The following is a 17,724-nucleotide window of genomic DNA, read 5'->3' as shown; positions in this document are numbered from 1 at the left end:
ATACACAAGCTCAGGGAAACAACCGTTTCCATCGGCTTCTCGATTTCAAATGCCTTTCAAATTAGCTATTTCGGGAAACCACTTCAAATTTTTCTTCAAAACGGTCACCCCAGTTATCTTTTTACATAACTCATCACTTCAGAAAAATTATTATCAAAGATAAACACAAAAAACAAAAGGAAAAAAAAAACAGAACAAAAGCGAAAACACGAATGAAAACCAAATTTCTGCAAACCCAACATGAGCCCATAAACATCACGTTGCCAATGAATTTGAAAAAAGAAACTGTTTCCTACAAGTATTTCTCCAACAAAACAAAAAAAAACTCCTGTGAACTTCGAAAACACTGGGGTTCATTTCAACAATAAACGAGTTTTATAATTTTTATTTCCCCGGAAACTTAAACGCAAAAAAAATCACGAGTGGAAAAAAAAACGACCGCACTCGACCAAGGCTTGCTTAGCCCTCTGATCTAACAATGTTAAGTTATATATTTAGGTCAAATCAAAATGTTATTCGATTGATTCTCACGATTTAGATTCTGCCAGCCCTGTCTGTCATTCCAATCTCGCCAACTGACAGCTCGCTCTGTTTATAACGCCGAAATGTATACTCTAAAACAAGCGAACAGCATCAAGAGAGGAAGAGAGAGCGAGCGAGTAACCTGTTTGCTTGCCTCAAGCGAGTGCTTGCCTATACTCCAGGCGCAACCGATGGCTGGCTGGTTCATTCATTCAGCAGTTCGGTTCTGATTCTTTCCATGTTCGGATTCGGTCCGTAGAGCGGAAAACTTTAACGTTTTCAACGACGACGGCACGCGGTTTATCTCTTGTGGGTGGCTTCTCGTTCTCTCTTTCGCCACTTTAGTCAGTTGGTTGTCCAGAGTCGACCCATCAAATTTCGTCCTGCTACCAAGTACATGGTAACATTGCCCCGAAGAGTATCAAAAGAATCATCAGCTACAGGAAAAACTGTGGGTGGATTACGGAATCAAACTTGTTACAGACCGATTCGGTTAGTCTTTCATTGAGGACAATCAAACAGCCATTTAAATGGAATTCTTTTACGCTGAAACAGTGGATAGAAAGTGAAGTGAAAATTTTCTGTCCCAAGAAATCTCAATGGTTCCGGGAAAAACACCTCCGAAGTGCGTTTGTTCTTCTCGCCCCAGCAAGTAGCCTCCTGGTGTTGTGCGTGTTATATAATTTCGGGGGCTGATTTGTGAAGCGCGCTGGCTCGCCTACTGGGTTCGTTTGGGTTTTCCTTTCGAGTGCTTTTATGTGGTTTTCGCGGATGCTACAAATTAGTTGGGTAAATTACCCCCAAAAAGCGTCCGCTATTGATGGAAAGAAAGTTTGAGAATAAAGCCAATTTTCACAAAAGCTCGCACGAGATCAACTGGTAGACGGCGAACGAACGGACAGAAGGAAGGAACTGTGAGCAATAACCCCCATGGGTGGTGGAAATAAGCCTCTTAATATTGTTGTGGTTCTATTTTTAAAGCACCCAATCACCTGTGGTACAAAACAGCACCTCTTTTTGTTCTGTGTCCATTACAGCACCTAGTTATTATTGTTTGCCAAAGCAATTTTTCATGCCCACTTTTGAGATATATCCCAGGGTAGCATTTCTGTTATTGATTTTTGCACTTGTGCTGGTCCGATTAATGGGCGCACAAACAATAGGAAATCCTAACTAATCCCAACACACGTTTTCTTCGCTAAACATATCTATTGGACCCGTGAGTGTATCGAATTGTGTGAATGTGAATGCGTGTGTGTTATTTCTATTATCCCTCTTTTTTCTTCTTTCATGGGTGGAATGTGAATGCCCTCCCAAAGCATCCAGCCAGGGATCAGCGAAAAGCAGGCCATGGTGATAAAGTAACAATAAAAATCCAATCCCAGTAGGTAATCCCTTCGCGATGTTGTCGGTTGGGTTGTTCTACACCACCAGATGACACTTATTGTAGTGTAGCAAGCCATGCGTTTGGAAAACTGAAACGCCAGCGCGTGGAAAATGTTTGTTAAAGTTCTTAAGGGAATCGAGAAAAAAAAATTCAGAAGTTGTAGAAACTGTACTAATTTAAATTTAAACAAGGGCAATCAAATGTTCAGAATTACAAGAAAAAATATTAGTGAATATTACCGATCCAGAAATTTTAGGCAGAAATTAAGCTGGCTTATTCAGACCAAAAGTTTTGGGAAGTTATATGTATTGTCTGTAAAATTTCAGGTGTGGTTCCTAGGATTCACTCAGAATTTTTTATCAGGAATTTTGTTTATCAGAGGTCAATTGGGCTAGCGATTGTTAGTAGCATCCAGCTTTTGAAAGATTCTGCATTTACTAAACGATGTTTATAACCAGGTGTAGTCTCAATGAAACATATTCATGTCAGTGATGTCAACCTTCTAACGACTGATCTTTGACGTCTCGGACCTAAAGACTAACCGGCTACCTTGATTAACGACCTGACCTACTTCACGATCGACATTTTGAATCAAGACGGATCGAAGCCAGATATTTCCCATTACGACTGATCTTTGCCCGATGGATCTTTGGTTTAACAATAACTTTTGATCTGATTCTCAAATTTTGATCCCATTACCTACTTTTTGCTTAACGACCAAAGTTTGTATTGACCCTTTGGCCTATGTACTCGATTGACTTTTGAATGAACAGTAGTCCAAGAACCTACCTCTGGCTGGTTGAATTACTGACCTTCGCCCTAACAATTTTTGGATGGATCAATAAAATCTTTAGCTTAAAAACAAGATTTTTTGTTTGAAGGCCTACGGTATTAGGAATTAGTGAATTTCAAGATCGGAACTCGTCAAAGCTGTAGCTATGCATAATTATCTGAATCTCACTAATTTTGAGACACTCTGTCTTATATACCGGGACTAGAACAGTCTATAAAAAAAAAATTAACGATAGCCTTGCTAATCAGTGCTTTTCAAGCCACTCCGTCTATCTCTAAACAACCTAGCTCTATCTTTTTCAATCAGTGCGTTTCCACCTCTCTGTCTCATTTATCGGAGCCGAAAAAAAAACATCTCCTAGCAACAACCATTACAATCAGTACCTTTCTAGCGGTTCGAATCTCAACAAAATCTCAGTTTTTTAGATGCTTCAACTTGACCATGAGCTTTTTTAAGAATTTGAGAGCAAGAAAATGTTGCATAAACCTTACAATATTAAAAAAAAGTAAACTCACCTGTACCTGGAACGGAATTTGTGATGAATCAGCAACTGCGACTGGCTCCGCGATTTCTGTCAGTTTTGGCATGGCAGGATTTTTATAAGAAGTTAATTCATTGAAATTTTTGTTCACTTCGATTCTAAACTCTAATTTTCTTCTAGTCTTACCTACTGTTTGCCTATGTTTCACCTTAACTGTTCTTTTGCTTACTGTTCATATCGATTGTTCTTCCAACTTTTTAATTATCACTGTTAACTGCGTTTGTATAGCTTTTAACTTTGGGTTGTACAATGATCCAGTTTGAAGGACCAAAGATCTGAACCCACCAACCAACTTCTGTGGACTCCTCGAGAAGGCTTTCGACAATTTCTTGTTTCTCTATATATCTCTGGAGCCACCATTCAATTGATCTTCTATCGCTGGAGCCACTGAAAAGAAATTAAATAATCTATTTTTGTGAAATCATTAGTGAAATAAATATCATCAATGTTAAATAGGACATGGTTGGATTTCTTTTTTATGGGTCTCTAATTAGTGTTTTTAAAAGTGATTATTTGTTTTAAAATTTACGGAACAGCTAATTCTTGTTCTAACTTTCCCTTCAACAGAACCGTATAAAAAATCCAGCACCCATCTGTTTGCACAAAAAAAAACAATGTTTAAGCACATATAAAGCACTGCACCTGTAAACATCATCCCCAAACGCACAGAATGCCGCACCATTAAAAAGCGTTTTCTCATAGTTAGTGCCTAGTGAAAGCAACCCGACAGCAACTCCCGACACCAATTACAGCAACTAAACACAACAGTAAACGACAACAGCAACACACCAGCACGTGCATGGTCCTTCTGACTGATTGATTAGTTGAATACCTGCGGTACGAGTGAACGAAACTACATTTTTTGTTTGTGCATCAATCAGTTTGAAGTGCACTGTAGTCAAACAACACAGGAGCGCACAGTTTTCTTCTAGTTTAGCTTGGGTTTCGGAATTTCCCGAACCGGCCGTGCACCGCCGCCTGAATGGCTAACACGGCCCATTTGTTTCGTAGACAGAGCTCCCGGGATCTGATCCAGCAGGCCACCGTCCGAAGTTTGGATGAGTTGGAATTGAGGGTGAGTTTTTTTCAATTTCAAATCAAATAATAGGCCTTGGTTTGTAATTTTGACTGAACATTTGCTGAGTTAAGTAGAACCGTCAGAATGCCACTGTTAACTTTCGTCCTGGAAGATGATTGGCATAAGGCACATGTGGCCGCATCCGCCAGGGCTAGGAATCACTTCCAAAACAGATGGTCCGAGATTCTAGCGATGAAGAGACAGACTCAGGAGAAAATTTGCCACATCTCTGCGGCTGCCGGCTACGGACGGAAGCCGGGGCCAAAAGTGGACCCCCGGGTGTGGCCACCTTTGGCAAAAACTACCACCCAGACTGTGGGCCGTTTCGCTAGGCTTCCGCTGGAACGTTTCGAAATCGTAAAACCGAGGCCAGGCTATTTTAGTTCTTTTCCTGTTACGAGAACGAAATAAATTGATCAGTGGAAAATAAAGAATGGTTTAAGTGTTTCATTTCTCGGTTCGATTGTTTTTTTTTCTAACTTTTAGGAACTGCGAAGTCGACTGGTGCGGGCTGAGAATGGCAACCGGAATGTGGTCTATGGAGCCACCAATCAGGCGTTCATCAGCGATGACGATCCTCCGATGGGGAGAATTTTGGATTTGGGACCGAGTTCGGCCCCGCCCACAGCAAAAGTTCCTCCGGGACGGCTACCGACGCAGACATCCGTCATCGATGCAGTGGTCGAGGAATCCGTTGTCCCGGAAAGGCCGGAAGACGAGCGCGAAAGCTGGGACAGCAAGTGGACCTTCCTGCTGGCCACGATCGGGTGAGAACTAGTTGATATTTTTTTTATTTGAACAAAAACAAGATTGATATCTTTTTTCACAGCTACGCCGTGGGGTTGGGAAACGTCTGGAGATTCCCGTATCTAGCACAGAAAAATGGCGGAGGAGCCTTTCTGGTGCCGTACTTTGTAATGTTGCTGATACAAGGTTTGCCGATCTTCTACCTTGAGCTGGCGATCGGTCAACGACTTCGGAAGGGAGCGATCGGTGTTTGGCACGAGGTCTCAGCCTACCTGGGAGGAATCGGGATATCTTCGGCCTTCGTCAGCTACATCGTAGCCCTATACTACAACACCATCATAGCGTGGTGCCTGATCTATCTGCTGCACAGCTTCGAATCGCCACTTCCTTGGGCCGAATGTCCCAAGCGGTTGTACAGCAACTTCACCTATGACATCGAGCCGGAGTGCGTGGTTTCATCGCCGACCAAATACTACTGGTATCGGCAAACGTTGCAGGCCTCGCCAAGTGTCAACGAGCCAGAAGACATCAACTACACCGTAGCGATCGCGCTGATCACGGCCTGGTTCCTGGTGTACATCTGTATGGTCCAGGGAATAACCGAGTCGAGCAAAATCGTCTACGTTACTGCCATCTTCCCTTACGTCGTGTTGATCATCTTTTTCTTCCGCGGAATCACTCTGAAAGGTGAGTTTCTAGTTTTAGCTTCGAGTTTAGATCACGTAACTCTAAGTTATATTATGATTTCCAGGAGCATCCGATGGAGTGGCGCATCTGTTCACACCGCGCTGGGAAATGATTCTTGAGCCGGTGGTGTGGCTCGAGGCCGGAACGCAAATCTTCTTCTCGCTGGGGCTGGCCTTCGGAGGCCTGATTGCGTTCAGCTCCTACAACCCGGCCAACAACAACTGCTACCGGGACGCGCTGGTTGTGTCCATCACCAACTGTAGCACCTCCATGTTTGCCGGGATGGTTGTGTTCTCGGTGATCGGCTTTAAGGTAACCTCCACAACTAAAACTTTTGATAGCCTCAGGAACCTTCCTGAAGATGGAAGGAATGTTCCTGAAGGTTCCTGAGGAAGGTTCCTGAGGAAGGTTCCTGAGGAAGGTTCCTGAGGAAGGTTCCTGAGGAAGGTTCCTGAGGAAGGTTCCTGAGGAAGGTTCCTGAGGAAGGTTCCTGAGGAAGGTTCCTGAGGAAGGTTCCTGAGGAAGGTTCCTGAGGAAGGTTCCTGAGGAAGGTTCCTGAGGAAGGTTCCTGAGGAAGGTTCCTGAGGAAGGTTCCTGAGGAAGGTTCCTGAGGAAGGTTCCTGAGGAAGGTTCCTGAGGAAGGTTCCTGAGGAAGGTTCCTGAGGAAGGTTCCTGAGGAAGGTTCCTGAGGAAGGTTCCTGAGGAAGGTTCCTGAGGAAGGTTCCTGAGGAAGGTTCCTGAGGAAGGTTCCTGAGGAAGGTTCCTGAGGAAGGTTCCTGAGGAAGGTTCCTGAGGAAGGTTCCTGAGGAAGGTTCCTGAGGAAGGTTCCTGAGGAAGGTTCCTGAGGAAGGTTCCTGAGATCCTCAAGATCCGTCAAAACGAACAGCTGGATACTGATAACTTTTCTCACTTGTCCATAGGCCACATCGATATTTGACTCGTGCGTGGAGGAACGGGACACAATGCTGGCGGCCAACAAAACTGCTAACTTGCCGGTGTGCGATCTGCAGAAAGAGCTCGAAAATGTAAACTCTCGCTTCACGTCCACCAAACCAAACACACAATAATCACACCAAGAAATTCGTAGAACAAGCCGTGTTGTGTCTATCCGTTGTTCCGTTGTTGTTCCATTGTTGTGGACATGTGTATGTGTTCAATGCCTAGTTGAAAAAAAAAACAAGTATGATCTGAGTTTAAAAGCTTTGCTATCCTTCCTCGAAAGTACGAGGTCACTGGATACTTGTAACCCTGCAATTACCCCTGCTTAGTAGAAAAACATAAACTTCAAATTTGCATGATCGATGTAGTTTCGATAAACTGGCTATCATCAACCCGTGTTTGATACTCCGTGTTAACTTCGTTATTGTCTTTTTCTCGATAGAGTGCTTCCGGAACCGGGTTAGCGTTTATCATCTTCACCGAGGCGATCAATCAGTTTCCGATGTCACAGCTGTGGGCGGTGCTTTTCTTCCTGATGCTATTCACGCTCGGTATCGATTCGCAGTTCGGAACACTGGAGGGCGTGACCACCTCGCTCGTCGACATGAAGCTGTTCCCCAATCTGCCCAAGGAAGTGATCACCGGGGTGAGTAGTTGTTTTGCGGGGGGTGAGTTGTTTGTTTTGCTTTTGCTGAGGATGGTTCCTGAGATAGCTTCTCATATGGAAGCTTCTCCTGAGAAATATTCCTGAGTAAGTTTTTTGAGGAAGCTTCTCCTAAGAAACTTTCCAGAGGAATGTTTCACAGGAAGTTTTTCGAGGAAGTTTACTGAGGAAGCTTTCCATGAGAAAGCTTCTCCTGAGGAAGTTTCCTAAAGAAGCTTCTTCTGAGGGAGTTTCATGAGAAAGCTCCTCCTGAGATAGTTTTCTGAGGAAGTTTCCTGATAAAACTTCTCCTGAGGAATTTTTCTGAGGAAGTTTCCTGAGGAAACTTCTCCTGATAAAGTTTCATAAGCAAGCTTATCCTGAATAAGTTTTCTCAGGAAGTTTCTCCTAAAGTTTTCTAAGGAAGCTTTCCCTGAGAAAACTCTCCTGAGAAGGTTCCTGAGGAAGATTTCTGAGGAAGCTTATTCTGAGGAAGCTTATCTTGAGGAAGCTTATCCTGAGGAAGCTTCTCTTGAGGAAGCTTCTCCTGAGGAAGCTTCTCTTGAGGAAGCTTCTCCTGAGGAAGCTTCTTCTGGAGAAGGTTCCTGGGGAAGAGTAATCTCATATTTACAGAGAAATATTCCTACTGAAGAAGGTTCCTCCTAAGGAAGTTTCCTTCAGAAAGAAGTTCTTCCTGATTAAGATTCATCAGGCTGATTGCACTAATAAACTTGTAATTTGTATTCCTCAGGGTCTCTGCTTGTCGTGTAGCATTCTGTCGATGTGCTTTGCCAATGGAGCCGGAAGCTACATTTTCCAGCTGATGGACAGCTTTGCCGGAAGCTACACCCTGCTGATAATTGCATTCTTTGAGTGCATATCAGTTAGCTACATCTATGGCATTAAAAGGTTAGTATAGGGATGATTCATTGAGGAACCTTATTTAAAGTCATTGTACCCCAAAAGGTTCGCCGACGACATCGAGCTGATGACTGGCTCTAGGCCCGGTCTGTATTGGATGCTTTGCTGGAAGTACATATCGCCTATTGCGATGATCACCATTCTGACGGCGTCCTTCGTAGAACTGGCCTCAAAGGGGAGCAGCTACCCGGGCTGGAACATGCTAACCGGCACCACTGACAGCCTCGAGTGGCCCCATTGGTGCATAGTAGTTGCCATCCTGCTCGTAATGGTGTCAATTCTGTGGATCCCGGGCATAGCCATCTGTCGGTGAGTAGTTCAAGCTTCATTTCGTACAAATAAATGTGTTTGAACTGGGTCTTTTGTTTTAGCTTGTGCGGCATCAATATAATCGAAGATTCGGAACCGGCCTGGTTCCCGTCGGCTGAGTTGAGGGATGTGCACGGTATTGTGCCACATGAACCGACCGACATTGAGATTTCGCTGTTCTGCATACGGCCGGACGGTTCCGAGGGTTTGTGCTGTCCTACGTACGGCCCCAGGGAACAACCGCTCGATGAAGACGATGAGGAGTAAAATGTGGCGATGCGCATCATGAGTACTGACGACGACAATAAGTATATATTACAGTACAGGACATCCAGGTTCTATTTACCGTTACAGAGGAGATTCTAGTGTACTAAACGAAAAAGTGAAGTTGACAATACAGCATTGTTTGAGAAGTGCGTGGGGGTTACGTGTTGGTAGGGTGAAGAGTAAGAAATTGACATATTCAAATTATACACTTCCATTCCAGGAAATTTTTCTCTTTGAAGAGTTTAGTTGGACAATATCAGTTTTTAATCGACCGGATTCTTAACTTTAAGAATGTGTATTTTATTCATTGTAAGTAATTTAGAATCAGAACTGTCGCTAGAATAGGATAGTATGTTACATGCTTGAGAAGATGGAGTCTTACATAAAAGTATACTTCTTGAACAATAAGTTTTGAATGAAGATTTCTTATGACAAGATTGATTTCTTCAAAAGATCAGGAACAGAAAATCACATTATATGAAATATGGATAATCCGCGAGCTCTTCTTACCTTGCCATGATTGGTCATGTCTGAAGACTGTACTCGACAAAACTTGTCTTGTCTTGTTATTAGTGGTCTTTCAAAACGGTTTTTTCACAACTCCTTTCAGTCAAACTACATAAATAATTTGACTAAATAATAAGAAATCTTTTACATCACAAACTACTGCAAATTGAACAGTTTTTATTTTTATTCAGTTCAAATTAAAAAAAATTTAAAAAACACTAAACGGAAAAATGTGCCGAAAAAGGTAAGCAACGGACAATAGTTTGACAACAATACCACGTAAAAAACCTTTTATCGTTGAATGTAGACTCTTTAAAAGCGAGTGCTAATGATGACTTAAATCGTGAAAATAAAGACTACCATTAACTATACCTACTGTTTAAAATTAAAAATGTGAAAACTAAAGAAAAACTATACATATACCGGATGAAGGAGTAAAAAAGTATATATACCTTTAAAGTAGAATAATAAACAATAGTTTAAGCATAAAAACCGAAAGTAATAATCCGGACGGGTTGTGGGACACTAATGAGAGGGTCCTTCGCATATCAAAAGAAGCAACAATAAAGATAAACAACAATGAATAAGCAAATCTACTCCACCCCGTCAAAGTTGCTAAACAGGATGAAAATCTACGGAAACTGTAAAGCGCCAAAGTGAAAAAATATTAAAGCAAAAATTTACAATATCAATTGGAAAACCGGTAAACGTAAAAAAAGAAAATATTTACTCTAAACTTATACAACAACAAAGTAAAACTAACATTCATTCCCTTAGACTGGACAGCATTCTCCCTCCCATTCGCAAAAAAAAATCCCAAGTGACAGAAGATCGGTTTCCTCCAAGTTGTTGCATTTAAAACCAGAAAAAGTTACCTTAGTAGGCTTTTGTTGAAATTTGTAACATTCGGAACAGTCAGAATTAAAAATAATAGTCAAAAAACAATCTGTAAATTTTTCCAACAGTCGCTAGTCAGACGTATTTACAAAAAAAAATCGAAAACAACAACAATACATAAACAAACAAACCAATAGAATAGAATCGTTCAAGAAATCGAAGAGTTTGAAAATATGGAGGAAGTCGTTTGAAAGGCAATAATAAAATCGAAAAGAATCGTGATCGAGTTTAATGTCAACAAGAATGGAGCACACTTGGAAGGGAAACTATTCGGTGTTACAAGTATAAGTAAGCATTAAAATGTGTAAAAATGACCTATTACTTAATATATCGACGACGACATAAACGGTTGTTATTTTAACAAGTTCACTTTCGTTCCGTGTCGTAACCATGGCAATCTTAGGTTGAACTACATACATACATACGTGCGTACTCACTATGTAACGAAGATGTTATTATTCGCAAATGCTTCGTCTTTTTGTTTCTGTTGAAGCTGTGCGTAGAACCAAAAAAAAAACATAAAACAAAGATTTACACTACCTACCCACCTTTCACAAATCATGTGTACAACAAGTATTAGCGTGATAAGTTTAATCATTAGAAAGAAGCGAGAGAGCAATATAATTATGCGCAACCGAGTCCGTCGTCTCCTCCGCTCTCTCACACTTTAACCGTGCGTGATATGTTGATGTGATGTTAAGTGATTGATTACGGTAATTTTCACGGTTAAGCTTATAATCATTGCAGCAGTACAGAGTCGCCCGTCGTCATCATACTTAGTAGAGGTGCCTACCAATTTATCCAATGGGTCGCTTGCTACGATTAGGTGAAAAGTTGTCGCCGCCGCATTTCTGTGCAATCGAAGCATGCGTGTGCATTTTTCTCTTCCCTCGTTTGCGCCTTGCGTTGATCTGATATTAGACATCGCCTACTTGAGGCTCTGGTTTATTAAAACTTTGTTAGGCAATGCAGCGTGCCCTACCCGTTAAGTTTTTAAAATATTTGCTAAATTGATAGTTGGATCGAATTGGTTGTATGGTAGATGGAAACGAGCGCGATATGGTGGGTCCCTAATTGGGCTTTATGCAACATTGATGTCTTATAAGCCAATGTCATCGGGTAAGGCGTAAATTGAATACAAACTGGAGCTAGGCTTGTGGTTTAGTCAGCAAATATCTAAATTTATTATTTTCAAAGCAGCCCTTCAATTCCTAGATATTATTTCTCGCTGAAAAACTGTAATAAAACCTAAGTAGACCTAACATTTTTTCACTTTCTGTAGGTAAACCCATTCATTGTCCACGAAAACCGTACGTAAGCATGTAAAAACTATTGAAGGAACACGCACGAAAGATGAATACCAACTTCAACCGCAAAGAAGCACAGTGATTAACTACATGTAGCTTAGAGTGAGAAAACCTTAAAGAAAACGAGACTCTAATGACGACAGCGACACCACTTTCAAAACAATGCACTGTTAAGAGATAATCGAAAAGAATAGAAGAAACCATCAAAGATTGAGGAAAACCAAAACAAAAGGGAGAGCGCTTTATTGTTCTTTGTTCTTTGGTGTACGCCAAACTGTCATTTTGTTCAAGGAACATACAGATTACATTTTATGTCAAAGTTGACGGCACCCTCCATTTTGATTGTTTTTGTTATTGTATATTTAGATTTATACATCGATGAAAGTGAAACTTTAAACACGAGAAAGAATACTAGCTACAATGCCAAAAAAAGACAAAAGACAATAATGAATCAATCAGATCTTACTAGTCTCGTTTTCGTGTAAAATAAACTCACTGAAAATGTGTTGATTTTCCGACTATTTTTTGACTGTTATTGTTATTGTAATTCTCATTCGCACTAATCTAAAAAAAAAATAAACAAGAAGGAAGATATGAGAGGAAAATTAATAAAAAATGCAACATGTGTTATTGACAAGAACTAAAAAATGTGTTTGAATTCTTCTTTTGTGAAATTTATGGTTAGGAAAAAAAGTTTTTAATTTTAAAAATCGCTAAACTTCTAAAACAATCAAATTTGTAAAAATTGTCAAAAATGTCCAAGATTCTCAAAACTATGAACCGTAAAAACGTCGAAATTAATAGAATTTTTAAAACTGCTAAAAGCTCTGAATATAAAAATAAATTGCGGTTGTTTTAAATTGACAAAATTTTCAAAAGTGACTAAATTGAAAAGATTAAACAAAATTTAAAAAATTGTAAAACTGACAAAATCAGCACAATTGAAAAAATTCAAGAAAAAAATACTAAAAAGTCCAAATTGGTCAAATTTACAAAATCGACTTCATTGACGAAACTGTCAAAATTTTCAATTCGTCAAAGTTGTCTAATTAATATTACCAAGATTATCAAAACTGTTGAAATTTGAAAAAAAAATGTCGAAATTGTTGAAATTGAAAAACTGATAAAATTGTCAAAATTGCCAGAACAATATATATATTCATGATTGTCAAAATTATCAAAAATTTCAATTCGTCAACGATGTCTAAATTGTAAAAATTGTCAAATTGTCTAAATTGGGAAAAATATTTGAAAATTGTCAAAATTTACGGAATTGACAAAAATTTCAAAATGTTCAAAAAAAATATAAATTGTCAAAACAGTCATATTGTTCAAATTGTGAAAATCAATTTTCTTAAAATAGAAAAACTAGTGAACAAAATACAAATTGCCAAATTTCGAAAATTGCAAAGATTGTAAAAATATTCAAAAATTCCAAAATTTTAAAAATTGTGGAAATTATCATAATCGTCAGAATTGACAAAATTTCGAAGATTAGCTTAGCTTAGCTGGTATGACTACTCATATCCACCTTAAATCATCGAAATGCTTTAATTAGTCTTCAAAAATACCACCATTTTCTCATGGTTAAAAAATCATTCAATGCATTTCGAATTTCATGATCGCTGGCGTGGCTAAGTTGCTACTCCGTGACTGATCGAGGCCATCAATTTTGTACAAGGGTCAGAAGAATGACGCTTGGGATAAGCAACAATGATAAGTCAGTATCGCCAGCTATAGAAACCGCCTATACGGGAGAGGTTTGGATCAGGAGCCATTTTTGGAAAATGGTGCGATCTTTGATTGAATTGCCAAAATTGCAAAGATTGTAAAAATATAAAAAAAATGTCAAAATCATAAAATGGTCGAAATTATCATAATCTTCTAAATTTTCAAAGCTGACAAAATAAAAATTACGATATATAAACTTCTTGTTTGACAAAAGGATAAGACGAAGGCTTTCGGCATCACTTAAGCACACTTCTAGTATTTTGACTGACTACTGGTAGGTATATTATAAACGGATCGAACTTTCCTGAGTTTAGAAAAAAAAAAGAAAAAAATTACCTTCAATCTGAAAACTAGTTAGTCTTAACTCTTCACTTCTTCTGGCAAAGATTGGGTCCGCGCTTTCTTATTTCTACTGGCCAGGCACTTTTTATGCCTGTTGGAATTCAAATGCAGCTGCCACTGGTACTGTCCTACGAATGTTCGATTGCAGATGGCGCAGTGGAAGGAAGTTTCTTCATTCAAACCTTCACGAGGATTTTCCAACTTTGGCAACGGATCGATAGGGCAGGCGGTCCCTGCGATGGCCGCTTCCAGTATCCGACTCGCGGGATCTAGAACCCGCTCATCCCACCGGGAAACGTCCGAAGTGTCCAGGGCATAAATCGGTGGAACCTGAAGAGAACGGAAGAATAAAATAAGTGGGTATCAATATTTTGTTCGAGATCGATCATCATAAGAGGGTGTAGTGTACAATTTTTTAATAAATAGTTTACAGTTATGTTCTTTTAGGTAAAATCAATCCCATAAAAAGAAATGCTTGAACTGATATCAATAATGCATAATTTTATCAAGATTTGATCAAACTGCTGCATCTACAAGTTATGATTGATTTAATTATTCATCGAAACGTTAACAAGATAATATGATTGTGTTACGTGTCCCGATCAGGCAGGTTTTTTCCCCTATATTCGAAAGTGAATTCCCCCACAGCACTCCTGGAAGAATGTACCCTAAATTTGGACACGCAACTTTTGCCTTTTAACACTGCCGTTTCGTCAACGCCTACTACCTAAATACTGCTTTCCCTTAACGTTCTCTTAGTTATCTAATCGCAGGGCAGCATCTGTTGCAAACCCGCGCGTCAAAGCCTACATTCCCTGTTTTTTTGCCATCGACTTCGTTGTCATTCCAGAATGGAGCGTAAAAAAAATGATTCGAGGAAGAAAGCTCTGAGGAATGAGATTTAACCAATAAAATTTTATTACCTCTCTCCGCGAGCAGCCCAAAAACCGGTGATTGATCCATTTGGTTTGCTTCCTGGAGTACCGTTGCGTCACCATTTTCAGATTGTCCAGGCAGCGCCGCAGCAACGGGAGTCCCTCGGGAGGTTCATTGACTACATTGCCACCTTCTGTTGCGTCCGAAGTGGAGGACTTCATAAAGTCGGTAATCAATGCATCATGGGCGGAATCGAACCGCTCCAGATAGCCAGCAAACTCCTTGAAACCGATACTCTGCAAAATTCCACGCTCGAAGTCGTTGTTGCTGCATGGGTTAAAAAAAGAACGATAACAAATTATCTACAGATTTTCAACTGATTTACATTAATAAAAAAAATATTATTGGGATGTTCAAGTTTAATCTACAACATAGTAGGCAAATTGAAGGGAGCCTACTTACTCGTATGGCTTCACGTACTGCTCGTAGAAGGTGCGGATTTCAGCTAGTAGGCCTTGCGCAACCATGGCATCGACCCGGGAATCAAGCCGCTGATTCAGAGTTTGCTGTGATGGGAAATTGAAGGGAAAAAAAACAAAAAAAGGGGATTAAAGTGCATCGAAAAAGAAAATTCACCTAAAAAATATGCAAAAAAATTACAGAGTAAAATAAATCAGCCGTGTAACGCAATTTTCCCACTTCCCACCGACTGGAATTTTGTTTCTCTTTTTTTTGTGGACACGAAATTCTTTTTCGAAAGTTGTCCTTGCCATTTGTCATAATCCAGCCAGCAGAGCCAGTGATCACGCCATGCAGACCAGCTGACAACCTTGTCTTAAAAGAGTAAGTAGATCCAGTTGATTTCGTTCACCGGACAACCAAAAAAACCAAAATCACTCCTCAACAAAATGCAAACAACTTTTACACCAAAAAAAAATACGTTGCCAACCGTTCTGTCCGGTGATATTTGTCAGCTGAGCTGAGTTGAATGGGAGCTACTCACCCGTTATTGGTGATGCCAATATGAGGTGATCAGACGGATTACACACATAGTAGATATTTATTATTGAAAGCGAAACCTGACTTACGGATCAGGTTCAGCTGGGAAAAGGGTAGTAAGATTTTGCGAATTTGAGTCCCCTCAAACGGCCGATTAGCTGCGTCAAATTTAAGTCATACTTTCCGAAGAAAATCCGCTACTATGCCAAAAATGAGAGGATAGATTCACAAGGTTCGATTTTTTAAAATCATTTTCAGAATAGTGGTAGTTACGCGATTACTTTTTCAATGGGCGCCTTTCTTGGGAATAAGAAAAAAAATCGGTTGAAAATGAGGATTCTAAATTCGAAACGTTTCTATCGATTTGATGACTCAATTCCAGAGTTTTAAAAGAAGATCATGTTTGGTTCTCGAACGAAATGTAAAAATCTACTTTTTAGACTTTTTACATGGAGAATAAAGAGTGCGGCATTATCAACAATTCTTGCAGTGACTTTGTAATCCGCTTCCAGTTTCGAATGTGGTCGCCTGAAGCTTGTTTTATCCTTAAAACGCGAAGTTTCATAATTTTAGTAAACATTAGTGTAACTGAAGATTATGCATTTTTAATGCATTTTGGAATATATGTTAATAGTGAAACATAAAATACATAACAATATCTTACATTTAGACCCTCGGCTCATAGAAACTAAAAGTTAATTGGCCTAATAAATATTAGGTGAATTAAAAAAAATCTAACATTTCTCAGTTTTATTGATTAAGGCTCCGAAGATCAATAACAAATGAATTTTATTATTTTTTTAATTGCCTAAACAAGCTATGTTTGTGGCTTCAATTTTGCGTCAACAAAGCTTCCCACAGTGTCTTCAAAAATGATGCGCACGAATACTGCAAACTTAACCGTAGGCGAAAAGTTACCGGATGTAACCTACAGTAAATTATTTAAAGTTCGAGTTTCCTTCCGTTCGAAAACATAGAGTGCATCGCAAAAGACCTTTTCAATGTCTCCTTCGATTGGTCTACCACCCACGCCAAAAGGTTATTTCGGTTAATGCTGCTGTGCCTCGCTTTTCAATCAAAGTAGGCGTCTGACTATATTATAAGTTGAAGGCTAGGAGAAAATCAAAGAAATGGAATATAACGACGTGCATCATCGATTGTAAAAGAAACTGACTGCATCTCCATACCGATGCTCTGGGTTGAAATGCTTTATTTGAACAGAATGGTTAGTTTGACATAGAAAAGAGTAGAGTCCAGATGATGATTCCAAATCACTTAGACAAATAGTTCATTGACGAATGATAGTATAACTCAGAAACAAAAGTTTTCTACTAACCCAAATGAAAAGAAAAGTTTTCCAATTGTTTGCTTAAAGGTTTTTTGATGATTTCACAATTCTATTGATGTCTATTGGTGACCGTTTGCTTCAAATGCATTGTGTTTCTTTTGAATTTTTCAGTTGATTGGTCATTAAAATTTCTATTATATGAGCTCCATTCACCAGGAAATAGTTCTTAACTGGTAAAAAATAATAAAATATTAAAATAATCATCCCGCGAAAGTTTGATTCATTTCTCTTTTTCGTTTGAACCCACCATTTCTATAACTTCAAATTATGGTGGGAAGAGAAAGGAACGGAGAGCACTATTTTACACTTCTATTTATTCGACTTTAAGCAAAGCAGCATTGAACCGGGAAGAAAAAAAAGTCGTAGGTTGCTTGGATTTTGCCATATAAGCCATAATGCATGGTTATAGGAGGAAATCGTAAACTGTCACAGACGGCACACGCCAATTAAGAAAGCAAAACCGAAAGCAGAAAAAACACTCTTAAATATTGGTATAAAAAGACCTCGTAGTTGCATCTGGCTTTTTGCGCGAGATCTTTTTCTGCGGTGCCATTTGATTTTGTCTGGTTCGGTGGGTCGGTTTTGGCTTTATGCATTTCATGTCCAGCTCATTTCCTTTATTGGGAGTATTTTTTACTCTTTGAGATCTGAAAAGGTTAACCGGGTGACGCCAGCTGACTTTTTTAATATGTTAATTTTTTCTTAATTAATTTGTTAGAAACATTATGCGCACAATGTCCAGTCCATTTACGAGCCGCAGATGTAGGTTTAATAGATTTCGATAGTCTTGGTCATCAAACTATACATAGATGCATTTACAGGTGAATTTATTGTTTATTTTAAGGTTACGTTATTGGTTTTTCCGTCATTATTTATGTGTTGT

At 39.5% G+C, this 17,724-nt stretch overlaps 2 protein-coding genes across 12 annotated transcripts in view; one reads left to right on the top strand and one right to left on the bottom strand.

Moving 5' to 3' along the window:
- The window catches only part of LOC129738418 (tRNA dimethylallyltransferase), a 185,211-nt gene that overhangs the window by 17,104 nt on the left and 150,383 nt on the right, over window positions 1-17,724 (bottom strand). Inside the window, exons 5-7 of the mRNA XM_055729623.1 lie at window positions 14,957-15,060; window positions 14,542-14,821; window positions 13,613-13,948 (exon numbers count right to left, since the gene is read on the bottom strand). Coding sequence (XP_055585598.1) covers window positions 13,637-13,948; window positions 14,542-14,821; window positions 14,957-15,060 — 696 coding nt within the window. The 3' untranslated portion in view covers window positions 13,613-13,636. The remainder of the gene's footprint in view (window positions 1-13,612; window positions 13,949-14,541; window positions 14,822-14,956; window positions 15,061-17,724) is intronic.
- On the top strand, window positions 743-11,736 carry LOC129738417 (sodium-dependent neutral amino acid transporter B(0)AT3). 11 transcript variants are annotated; one of them, XM_055729618.1, is made up of 10 exons: window positions 743-922; window positions 3,811-4,318; window positions 4,808-5,088; window positions 5,151-5,755; window positions 5,820-6,067; window positions 6,676-6,780; window positions 7,137-7,340; window positions 8,089-8,246; window positions 8,304-8,567; window positions 8,630-11,736. In XM_055729618.1, exons 2-10 carry the CDS (start codon window positions 4,226-4,228, stop codon window positions 8,832-8,834), a joined length of 2,163 nt encoding a protein of 720 aa, XP_055585593.1. In that variant the 5' UTR covers window positions 743-922; window positions 3,811-4,225; the 3' UTR covers window positions 8,835-11,736. The 11 variants fall into 11 exon arrangements, with proteins under 11 accessions (XP_055585593.1, XP_055585592.1, XP_055585591.1 ...); XM_055729617.1 differs by having other exon boundaries at window positions 743-973; XM_055729616.1 differs by having other exon boundaries at window positions 743-1,014.

This window comes from Uranotaenia lowii, chromosome 1 (genome assembly GCF_029784155.1).
Source record: "Uranotaenia lowii strain MFRU-FL chromosome 1, ASM2978415v1, whole genome shotgun sequence".
Taxonomy (NCBI): domain Eukaryota; kingdom Metazoa; phylum Arthropoda; class Insecta; order Diptera; family Culicidae; genus Uranotaenia; species Uranotaenia lowii.
This window is presented reverse-complemented; position numbering and strand designations above follow the sequence as displayed.